Source organism: Maylandia zebra, linkage group LG10, assembly GCF_041146795.1.
Source record: "Maylandia zebra isolate NMK-2024a linkage group LG10, Mzebra_GT3a, whole genome shotgun sequence".
In the NCBI taxonomy this organism is placed as follows: Eukaryota; Metazoa; Chordata; class Actinopteri; order Cichliformes; family Cichlidae; genus Maylandia; species Maylandia zebra.
In genome coordinates this window covers 12,461,269-12,472,362 of record NC_135176.1, presented here as the reverse complement: position 1 = coordinate 12,472,362, position 11,094 = coordinate 12,461,269, and the positions used below count along the sequence as shown (strand labels likewise).

Sequence of the window (11,094 nt, the reverse complement as noted above, 5' to 3'; positions counted from 1 at the left end):
GTCATTAAAAAATCTTATTCGTACTAGATCTACACTACACAAACAATCAGACTGAAGATGCAAAAAACAAAAAAACAAACAAACAAACAAACAAACAAACAAACAAACAAACAAAAACTAGTTAAATGCTGTGAGCCAAAATGACCACAGGTGCTAGGAAACCAGTCTATGACAGGTAAGGGGGAAAATATATCTTCCCCAAAAAACAGATCATTCCAGTAATTGTTTTTTGTTTTTCTCTAGCTTGCTGACTTTCTGTTTAAGCACCTGTATGTGGGGAATTGGGCTTATGCTTTTGTTGCATTCAGTGGTTAAACTAAATCTAAAAATATGAACATCCAACCACACTAGAATCTGTCCCAACGATACAGATGAGTTATGAGACAAAGTCTGGGCAGTTGCTGACAGGGCAGACATATTCCCCCACATATCCTTTTTTTTTTTTTTAATAATGCCCAGTGGTCACAGCTATGATGCACAGCTGAGGGATCATTTCTAGACTTCTTGGAGAGAGATGCTGCCCAGTGTAGTGTGCTTCAAGCTGGGTTACAAATGAAAGCTTTTTACAGAAATGAAAATATTTTGCATATATGTTGGTTCCCATGCAGGGAACAATCCCTGTTTATTACAATGAGTTTCAAACGCATCTGACCACATGAACAGAATACTATTGGTTATCAAAGGACAAAAACATTGCAAATCTAACAGTCGCCATTTATTCAATTTTAGCGTTATATGCCTAACTCAGTCAAAAAAAGCCAGAAATAAATCTACCAGGTCCTCTCTAGCCTGAAGTCTTAATCCTACAGCTGGCCTGATAGACCCACATCTTCCTTTTAATCAGTATTGCCTGACCCTGTGGTACCAGGTCTGGGTCACACACTCACCTGTGAGCTCCTGCGTAAGATTTGTAAGGCTGCCAGATGGGTTAGGAATGATCCTGCTTAAGTTGCTTTCAGAAAAGGCAGAGAAATGCTGACCTGACAGTATCTGTATGTACACAGCTGGCAATGCCCTTGTGGTAACAAAAACAGGTCACTGTCACTGAAGCAGACAGACACATCCACCTGGGAGGGGAAAAGTATGAGATGCACTGACTAATGAGGAACCAGTTTTTCACAAATGGAGATCTGAGCATTTTAACCCAAAATTTGGGTTTAGTTTAAAATCTAAAATACTGGGAAAATTATAGACCAGTTAGAGGAGTATGGGACTCATGTGACACCGTGATACAATAAAAACAAACTGAATTCAAAAAGAATTAATGCTCTGCAGGTGGTCAATGCTCATCTTGATTGTAGAAACAAAGCTTACATACTAATTCTCTTTCTCCCTTTTGCTTTTTGATAAAGGTGAGTATTGTCTTTCTTTTTTGATTCCCTTTGCCCTTCTCAATCCATCTTCCCCTCTGCGATGTTCCTCAGGACCTATGCTGCAGTGCCCGCCTTGTGGTAAGAAGATACAATATCAGCATGTCCAAACAATGCACATCACTCCCACTGTACTCCCCAATCCGCCCTTTCACCACATTAAAGATTTTATGCAAGATGAACGCTATCATGTTCTACTGACATTTTCTCGGCGGCGTACCATATCATCTTGCATTTATTTGTGATCATTTATGGAAATGAATCAACCTAAAAGGTCTCTGTGTTGCTCAAAAATGCCATAAATAGATGATATAAAACTTTAATGAACCCCAGGGGGAAAGTGGGTCATAGCAGCAACAGAAAACAGGATATACTGTAGGTAACAGCAAACACAAATGTTTGCTGCAGACATCTGGGGAAAATAATACAACGGGATACGTGAAATATGCTTGTTATCATGACTGTTAGATAGCCAATGTTAGACAGGATTTTATCTGAAGGTGGTCACATGTGCACAGTTTGTGGATTTAAATCACAAATGTTGTGTGCACAAAATGTGCATCACTGGAGGAAAGTAACACATGAGTAATCTACCGAAATTTGGTAATTGGAATTATATAAGGATACTAATGATTTTACAGTTGTGGGTAAAATATTTATAGACGCCCCTCAACCCCCCAACATTCTGTTACGTAACCAAATTATCACCAATTGCTATTCAAACCTGCACTTATGAGCCTGCTCAGAGTGCCCTTTTCTGCAAGGCCGGCTGTATTATGCAGAAATGATGTGGCTGTCAGACACCCCTGGGTGTTCTTGAGGTGAGGGAGTCCCAGGCAAAGAAGGAATGTTGTAATTTTAGGTTATCACCTCATTAAGTGCATTTACATGAGACCCTTTACCACTAATTATCTAAATGGTATCCCTTTACATCTAGATAATGCCTGAATATAAATGGCTCACGTAACCACCTCCAAAAGAATGGAATGACAGACTAATGATTTATTTAACTTATAAATATTTCTCCTATAATAAATATGATAATGTGTGTTTCTTATTGTCGAAACTTGTGGTTTCTGCACAAAGGGACAGGAAAGCTCATATATCATATTGTTTTCATAGTTTTTCTAACTAGTGTCTGTTGCTCAATGTTTTCATCTAAATAAAATATTTTCGAATTTAAATTTGCCCAGAAGGACAGTTAATTTAGTCCTCAGTGCCCCCTCTTCTCAACATATGCTACCCATCACAGTATACCTTCTGTGCTCCACCCACAGATGGTGCTATCGTTTAAGGATTACGCCCTGAATTTAGTCTATCAGGAGAGCTCTTCCAGTCGACGCTGCAAACACTGCACTGAAACGCATACAAATAGGCGGCAATGCAGGGTTACGATTTAGGGAATATTTAAAGGCAGTTTACGTGAAAAAAAGAACTCCTGCAAGATTACAATGAGGGAAATGAGAACCCAATTATATTTTTTACGCTCCTTCCAATTTCCCATGATGCACTGCGCCGTTTCAATATGTAACAGTTATGCCTAAATGAACTATTAAATTTGTTGGATTTCATATACGTATATACATGTACCATAGAAACCTTAAAATGTGGGTTATTTGAACCGAAAATAACGACTGACACGACCAGAAATTGCCCAAATCGAGAGCTCTGAATGTTGCTGTTGTACCCGTAACTAAGGCAACGGTGAAGAATGACGTGACTCGCGGGAGAACAAACGCTAAACGCACCACGGCAGCCGTGTACTGTTTCCTTCCTGTGTAATGGCAATAGTTATTTAACATGGAGAGACAAACTTTAGGGAAGGAGAGGCTGATAGTGCCGACTGACTTCACCTCACCAGTACTTCCGAGTAAGTTGCACCTAAATTCTTGTTACTGTTGAGCTAAATAAACTGTTAATTAGCAAATGTTAGCTTACAGTGTAGCCCACTTGGCGCTTACATGAACTCATGTTTAACTAGTAAAAGTGATTTTATACTTCACGATTAGGAAGCTGTCATGTTTATCTTTACTGAGCTTAGCGTAACAATATGCTTGTTTGGGAACATGGGGAACCTTATATTGGATTAGAGTAGCTAATGCATGCAGGCACATAGACACTGTTTTATTTTATGAAGGGGAGACTCCGGAGGACCTCATACCCCCATCGCATTTTGCATCAAGTGCCCATTCTGCTGGAGCAAACAGATGTGTTCAAATCCCGGCGACACAGCCACCCATCTCCTGGATAAACCAAGGCATGATATCAGCACCATCATCAGGGGAGCCAAGTCCTGCCAATCCATGGCTTGCCATCAATCAGGCCCAACAGGAAATCTTGGAGCTGAGGAAGGAAAATCAGAGGATCTTGATGCTACAAGGAGACAGCATAAGGACCCCTGATTATCGTTCAGATTGTAGAGCCAGGTATATCCACTACATGTTTTATATGGTCTGTCACTTGGGTGGCAATATGGACATATTAATGTGGTCTCTTTCCTTTTATGCAGATCAAAAGACAGAGGAGGTAATTTGTCTCGATGGGAATCAGAGTGGCGACTGGAGGCAGAAAAGCACAAGGCTGAAGCAGAGAGGTTAAAGGGGCAGGTGGAGGCACTAAAGGAGATTGCAGAAAGATGCAGGGAAGAGGTCAGAGACAAAGACAACACCCTTAGCAGGTAAGAGATGTGCTTGTGTCATTATGTGACATCTGAGTGATATTATGTATTTTTTCCCCACACATTTAGTACGTAACCTGACATTATGGAGGTCAGCAAATAACGGTTTTGAACAAGCTTAACTTGGAATAACCTTTGCACAACAGACACAGCCATGAGATGGAAGCAATACATACGGATCTATCCAAGGCTAAGTCTGAACTCAGCCAAATCAGAGAGGAGCTCAGTCTCTGCAGCGCACAGAAGGAAAAAATAAGCTCACAGGTAATGATGTTTACTGACAAAACATTTCATTTCGACACTCTTGTAGACATACATCACCTGAGAGTTACTGGCATTTTGTAACTTATTTTGGCAGTTTGCAGTTAAATTTGTTTTTGTACAGTTTTGTGATCCCAATAAAACATTTTAGTCACATTTCACAATAATAAGGTTAATAAAGTCTGCTTTTTCTGTTTGCAATATGTCTGTTTTTTTCTCACAGCTTGAAAGACTGAAAGCAGAGTCGGAGGAGGAAATTACAAGGCTGAGGAGAGATGCTGAAAGGAGCAAAGAGGAATCCCGGGAGCTTGCTTTGAAGGTTGAAATGGGCAGGTTGCAGGCTGTAGAGGAAGCCAAACAACAGACTCTCAGACTATTAGAGCAACTAGAGGAATTTCGGAAGAACAAGGAGGTGGAGGTGTGTTTAAATGATCATAAACATTGTACTTTGGTGACCTCATTTAGGATTAAGGGCCTTAATCCAACAACAACTAAGTATCTCTGAGCAGAACTCTGAGCACTGCCTTCACTCTGACTTTGCAAGTAATGTGAGAATGTGTATTTGAAGATGAATAAGTCATTATGTCACTATTTGTCTGTGTCATAAACTTCCCTTATTTTCAGCTGCAACAGTTGAATGCATCCCATTATGCAGAGTTGGGTGCAGCACAAAAAACAAATGTTGAACTACAGGACCGACTTCAGTCAATGACCTCAGAACTGCTGCAGCTAAAGAGCACTCTGATGGAAGTATCTACTGAGAGAAATGGACTAAAAGAACATTTAAGGTGCTTCATTCAATCTAAAACGGAACAGAACTAAAGCATTTAAAGCACTCTGTAGTCACTGTTTTGTGTGTGTGTGTGTGTGGTGAGGGGCATGTTGTTGTTTATTTTTCAGCCAAATGGGACAAGCTTTTGAGACACAGTCTGCTACATTGCAAAGCCTCAGAAATTACATCGGCCAGCTTGCACCAGAGAAAGGAGAGAGGGAACGATTAAATGAAGCTGTTGAGGTAGAGGCAATATATACAGTATTGATTGTAATGAGCATACTGCAAAGTAAATGCATGGGACTTTCAAATGTTCTTTTCACTAGAGTAAAGGAAGAACAGTAAAATATGAATGAGTTAATGTACAAATTATATAATTAATGCTAATTGTGTGTAATTTAATCTTGTCCATTTTGCAGAGGCTGAACAAAGAGAAAGCAGCTCTTCAGACAACTGCAGAGCTTTTGACAGTCAGGCTTAACTCTGTGAATGAGATACTCGTCCTCCAAGAAGAGAAAATGGTGAAAAAGGTGAGTGGGTTTTCTTGACTTTCTAAATTTACATAGCAAAACATGATACAAAACTGTGTTTAAGACATCTGGTGATCAGCAGCAGTCTAATGTGAAACCAGCAGATACCTATGATTTTGTGTTGTCTCTAAGGATGTTTGCGGACCACGTAAGGTAAGAAATGTCAAACTGAATGTACATCACAGACCACATTGAATAAGCCGGACTAGTGAAACACACCTTTCTTTCTGTGTATATACGTTTAACTACACATGTAATATCTGAGATATCTTAATGAGAAGAAAGGGCTATTTTTGTACATGATAAAGAAATGCTGCTGTAGTAGATTAAAGAAATCTGTCAGCACAACTCTTTGGGTTTAAATTGAAAGAAATAAAAGTGTAAAATTACAGAGAACTACACTTCTGTATCCGTCTTAAGTTAACTCAGTTGGGTGCTCACTTCACATATGCGTACACTGAGTAGCGCTGCAGGAGACTGAAATATGATAACAGTTGGTAGAGATAGGTAATTACAGTAAACCGCTTAGTTTGTTGTTGGAGGCTACATCCTCTGTGATGCTCCGTTATCACACAGTACTTTGGAAAGGTTTAGCCTATTTTAGATGTTGAGATTCTTACGTGTCATGGAATATCATCTGGGAGGCGTTTGGTCAGTCCCAGATTATTTACCTTGTTGCATGTGATAGCAGCTTCAAACATGCAGTCAGAGTCTTATATCATGATTGGAACAAACTCCTAAAAGAGATGGTATGGTATGGCCTTTACGGAGCCATTTCTCAACATCACTGAGTCAGTCTGGCATTATATGAAGAGATGTGAGCAACAGAAGGTCTTCAGTACACAAATGCATTTAGAAAATTGGTGCTGTTTTGGATGCAAATTATTATTTTTTTCATTGGGCTCAGATTTTAAAACCTGCTATATTGTCCATTGATAAGCATTGTCAGTTTACCTTTAGTACCCAGATCCTTTGTGCAGTACTACATTGTGGGAAAGAGAGAAGAAAACTCCTCATTTCAAGATGTAGTGCTTTAGAAAACATCAAGGCTAATTTGAAAACAATTATGCATGCTCATGTGGTGCGTGCACTGAAGTGTATGTGTGTATTTGTGTTTCCCATATATGTGTGTGTGTGTTTCCACAGACATCAATGGATCCACTTGTGGAGAAAGGATCCGAAGGCCTTCAAGTGCTTCAGCTGTGGAGAGAGAAAGTGTTCAAGTTGTGCGTCCAGCTTCGCTCAAAGGACATCGAGATAAGAGGAGAAAAGGAAAAACTGATTTCAAAAGTATGAAAACGGCTATTATTTTGCTATATCACACAGTACAGGTAATTCCAGCGTATTTAAAACTGTGTTCAATGTGGGACTGCAATGATGTGTGTTTTAGGTCAGATTTGCAGAGCAGCAGCTGCAGCAGGAGCAGCACAGAGCTAGCGTGCTCCAACACAGCCTACATGACAGGATCGCTGAGCTGGACCTCGAGAGGGTGGAAAAGGATGTTAGTACCAGGGCAACTGATGTGATTTACATGGCTGTCTGAAATTTTGATGATGCGTAATAAACTTCGGTCTGCCTAGGAAAGTGATAAATGCTCGTACATTTTTTACCACAGCAGATGATGCTGACTGCACCAAAACTTTGGTTCCCAGAGCCATTGAGGTTTAAAGGACAGCACCTGGGGAAAGACAATCTTAAAAACTAAGCACCGCATTAAAAACAGTAAAACAGATCTGTGAAAGATGCTCAGTTATATGTGGGAATGTTTTTCTTTCCAGGCACTGAAACAGGATTTGGCCAGTGTTCACAAGGAAAATGTTCAGTTGAAGTTACAGAGCCAGAAAGCAGAGGCTGAACTTAAAACCTTGACAGAGGCAGTGCAAAGGTAAAAAAAAATAGCAAAACTGAATTTCAGAGGATAAGGAAAGATAAGGAGACGTATTAGAAAAGTAGAAATAGAATTCAAGACAGACATATATTGGCTGTGCCTTACAGATTCTGTGAGGCGCTGGAAAGCAAGGTGGCAGAAGTGGAGGCAGCTAAAGCAAGGCTCAACACTTTTACCCAGAGACTGACTTTTGCTAAAAGACGAGTGGAGACAGTCCAAGGTACGTGTGTGTGTCTATATATATATATATATATATATATATATATATATATATATATATATATATATATATATATATATATATATATATATATGCATGCTGATGGGTTAATAGCATAGCTAGAAGAACATAAAGAATTTATATCGGGTTTTGTTTTTGCAGCTTTGGTCATGAGGAAGGCAGCCCTGCAGAAAGTTGAACAGGCCTGTAAACAGCCAGATAAGGATGCTGAAAGGTACAGTTTTTTTTTTTTTTTTTTTTTTTTTTTTTTCAATGTGGGTGATTCTCTCTTTCACCTCTATTTCATCTCTTTCACGTTCTTTCTGGATCATAGACATACATTTTAGGCCAAGAGCCTTTATAAGCATCTTGTTCTTCCACTCACTTGCTCTTTTGGCTTTCTCACAAAAAGCTCATGTTCTAATATGTCAGGATGTTCTTGCATTAGTAGAAATAGTTGCTGCTTTCAAGCCTCATATGTAGTGAGATGAATGAAGGATCAAGAAAAGAAAATAAGTACGTGGAGGGTTCTGAGGTTAGATTTTTATGCTGGTATAGAGTGGCATACTGCATACTGATTTGATGGGACATATATAACAGGTGTCGCTAATGTGGTTGAAATAAGTGTTGTGAATAGCAGGTGTTGCTGTCTTATGCTGTCAGTGTATCTATACAAGATGATTATAATTCATGCAAAAAGTAACTTTCAGGCTGTTTAGCTTACTTTGTTATGCATCATGCAGAGCCTTCTCTACTTCTGCTTGTCTGTTTGCTGTACCATTTTATCTTTGTTGCCCTGCAGCATCAGAAACCTCCAGATAGAGCACAGTTTGGTGTGCGAAGAGAGAGACGGACTCACTCGAGAGCTCAAAAGAACCCCAGAGCTTATCGAGAACGCTCTCGCTGATCTGAAAGAGCAATGTGAGACCCCATATGGATCACAACACCCATTATATCGTCTGTTTGTCTGGTACATATCCACATTTCTGTAATGCATGTGTCTCCGTGCACTTTATACCCTCTGCAGATGAGAGTAAAGTTAGGCTACAGCAGCAGGAGCTGGAGCAGAGCTGGGTGGAGCTCGAGCAGGCTGTAGCTGGTAGAGAGGAGGCTGAGCAGAACCTGCAGCAGATCCAGGCCCAGCTGGAGGACACTAAGGTCACCCTGGAGAGAGTCCGCTGTGAGCTGCTCAGCCAGCAAGAGCAGAGTGAGCAGGGTGAGGCCGCTCGCTGTGCACCTTTCAGAAGGCCCTTCAGCTGAAAGCAGCTGTTCTCTGTGCCTAAAAGCTAACAATGCTGTGAGAGCGGTTAACCAAAAACAATAACGTTACAGACTGACCACGCACACAACACTGTGTTTTAGACTTTTATGTAGACTATAAAAATGTGCAAACATATACACTGAAACCTAATGCATCCCTGGAGTCAGATAGAAGTATTGAACTCAGACACTCTCTGTATGTCAAACACAGTACTGAGGAGTGGTGCATTTGTTTCCCCTACCCTGCTTCAGCCCTGCAGGAAAGAGTGTCTGAGATTGAGGAGCGGTGTTCTGAGAAGCTGAGAGAAATGGAGGCTCAAGTCAGCACAGTCAGGAAAGAGCACACCAAAGCAGGTAGTAAGATTAACTGTATGCTGCCTCAGTACACTGCAGGTTTACATATGGCAATGAAGTCATATCCTTAATGCAGACTTTGCTCTAATATGATTGGAATTGTTTACACAGTATATAGCAGCATATCCCTGTGGCTTTTGAGGCGTCTGTATCGTCTGTTGCAGTTATGACTTTGCGTGAGTTTGAGAGAGAGGCAGCAAAGAAACTGGAAGAGATGAAGCAAAGCCGAAATCCGGAGAGTGAAAACACAAGGAGGAAAGTCCAGCACAAACAACTGAAGGAGACAGTGAGGGACAAAAACCAACACTTGGTAAGATTTTATTATAGCAAAACACAGTCGTGGAGATTTTTGCTTCTGTGTCATTCGACCTGCATTTGTTCCAGGTCACAGTTGCTGATAGAGGGCTGATGAAGGAGCACCAGAGAGCTCAGGCGATGGCTCGGCAAAACTCTGCTGCTCAATGGAAACCTCGACAAAACGCTTCAGAATGGAGCTGTTCTGTAGGCACACAAGTCCAACTACCTGCAGATGGTAAGAAATGTCTTAGTTTTGCATGTTTTTTTTGAAGTCCCAGCATTTACACAGATGTGACAGAGCTGACCAATGACCTGTCTGCATCCTGTCAGAGACACTTCTGTGTGTTTTGGAGGAGCTCCATACTCTCAGTGCTGCAGTGGTAAACAGCTCTGAGGACTCTGCGGAGGAGGAAGGACAGAGTGACATTGTGGAACCATCCACCGGCAGTCTGCACAGCTGATACCTGAAGATGTGTCACTGCAGCCAGTAAACCCACCTTTAAATTCTAACTGTTGGCAGTGTTGATAACATACAGCTCCTGGAAATCATTTGTTTGAGCCAAACCACTTAAAATCAGACATGTCACATTTGAACTAAACAGATACTGTGTGTTACATGTAGAGTAATATAAATTTAAGGTTGTGTAATTCTTCGAGGATTCTGTGACAATGGTCCATTTTCTGAATAATCTAAATTTCTTGTCTTTGCAGTAAGATAATAAAATATATTTTTAAGTGAAATCTGTGGTGTTTGATTTTTCAAGTAAAATTAGATATACATGGAGACATTTTGACACGAGTTTCCAAGCCTTTTTGAGTCAGCCGTGAAGCTTAAGTTTATAAAGCAGCTGTTTATATAATTGGTGCATCAGCCATATTTTTTCTGATATGGATAACTGGAAAGATCTATAAGATTTTCACATTACAAAAAGTCAATATTTTCAATTCGAAGCTCCTTTATAGAGGTCAATTTTAAAATGGCTCTCAGTCATAGGACTGATGATGATAAACATCATGATGAGCCAGATAATTGTGCTATTTGTCATGTTGTCACGAGTGCTAATCAATTTTGTAGCAATACAAAGTTTCAAGCCTCTAGGTAAAAATACCTCATGGAAAACTGAGGGAGAGTGAAAATACTAATAATGTCTTGGCTTTTCTACTCTATTTTCCAAGATCATTGAAGACGTACGTTCCTGGAGAGGTGATTCATCATGGCAAGCAGAGGATGCATGCGTCAAACTTAAAATTTTAAGAAACTTAATAGTGGATGATTTGAAGTTGAGTCTTGCATTTATATCGAGGGCTCATAAAGCAATATATAAGACGTGAGAACATTTAAATTCTTTTATTTTAAGCCTTTGATACAAAAGTCTTTAATGTAATAAATAACCCACGAAGAAACCATAACATTACAGTTTAGAATCAGTATTAGTGGATACATTTAATCTTGGTCATAAGTTAT

At 40.0% G+C, this 11,094-nt stretch overlaps 1 protein-coding gene across 2 annotated transcripts; it reads left to right on the top strand.

Annotated features, from left to right (window-relative positions):
• Positions 1 to 2,941: 2,941 nt before the first annotated feature.
• Positions 2,942 to 10,370, top strand: cchcr1 (coiled-coil alpha-helical rod protein 1). Of its 2 annotated transcripts, none has more exons than XM_076889059.1 (19): positions 2,942 to 3,240; positions 3,487 to 3,796; positions 3,880 to 4,047; positions 4,194 to 4,311; positions 4,532 to 4,726; positions 4,933 to 5,096; positions 5,209 to 5,323; positions 5,500 to 5,610; positions 6,757 to 6,900; positions 7,001 to 7,111; positions 7,389 to 7,495; positions 7,606 to 7,718; positions 7,881 to 7,953; positions 8,521 to 8,639; positions 8,746 to 8,934; positions 9,231 to 9,332; positions 9,497 to 9,642; positions 9,717 to 9,864; positions 9,960 to 10,370. In XM_076889059.1, exons 1-19 carry the CDS (start codon positions 3,171 to 3,173, stop codon positions 10,088 to 10,090), a joined length of 2,634 nt encoding a protein of 877 aa, XP_076745174.1. In that variant the 5' UTR covers positions 2,942 to 3,170; the 3' UTR covers positions 10,091 to 10,370. The 2 variants fall into 2 exon arrangements, with proteins under 2 accessions (XP_076745174.1, XP_024659711.2); XM_024803943.2 differs by having other exon boundaries at positions 2,945 to 3,240; positions 3,508 to 3,796.
• The last annotated feature ends 724 nt before the right edge of the window (positions 10,371 to 11,094 follow it).

Coding starts and splice junctions, on each gene's coding strand:
- cchcr1 (XM_076889059.1), top strand. CDS start 3,171: ATGGAGAGACAAACTTTAGGGAAGGAGAGGCTGATAGTGCCGACTGAC. Junction 7,112..7,388: donor TCGAGAGGGTGGAAAAGGAT/GTTAGTACCAGG, acceptor TTTTCTTTCCAG/GCACTGAAACAGGATTTGGC. Junction 9,333..9,496: donor GAAAGAGCACACCAAAGCAG/GTAGTAAGATTA, acceptor CGTCTGTTGCAG/TTATGACTTTGCGTGAGTTT.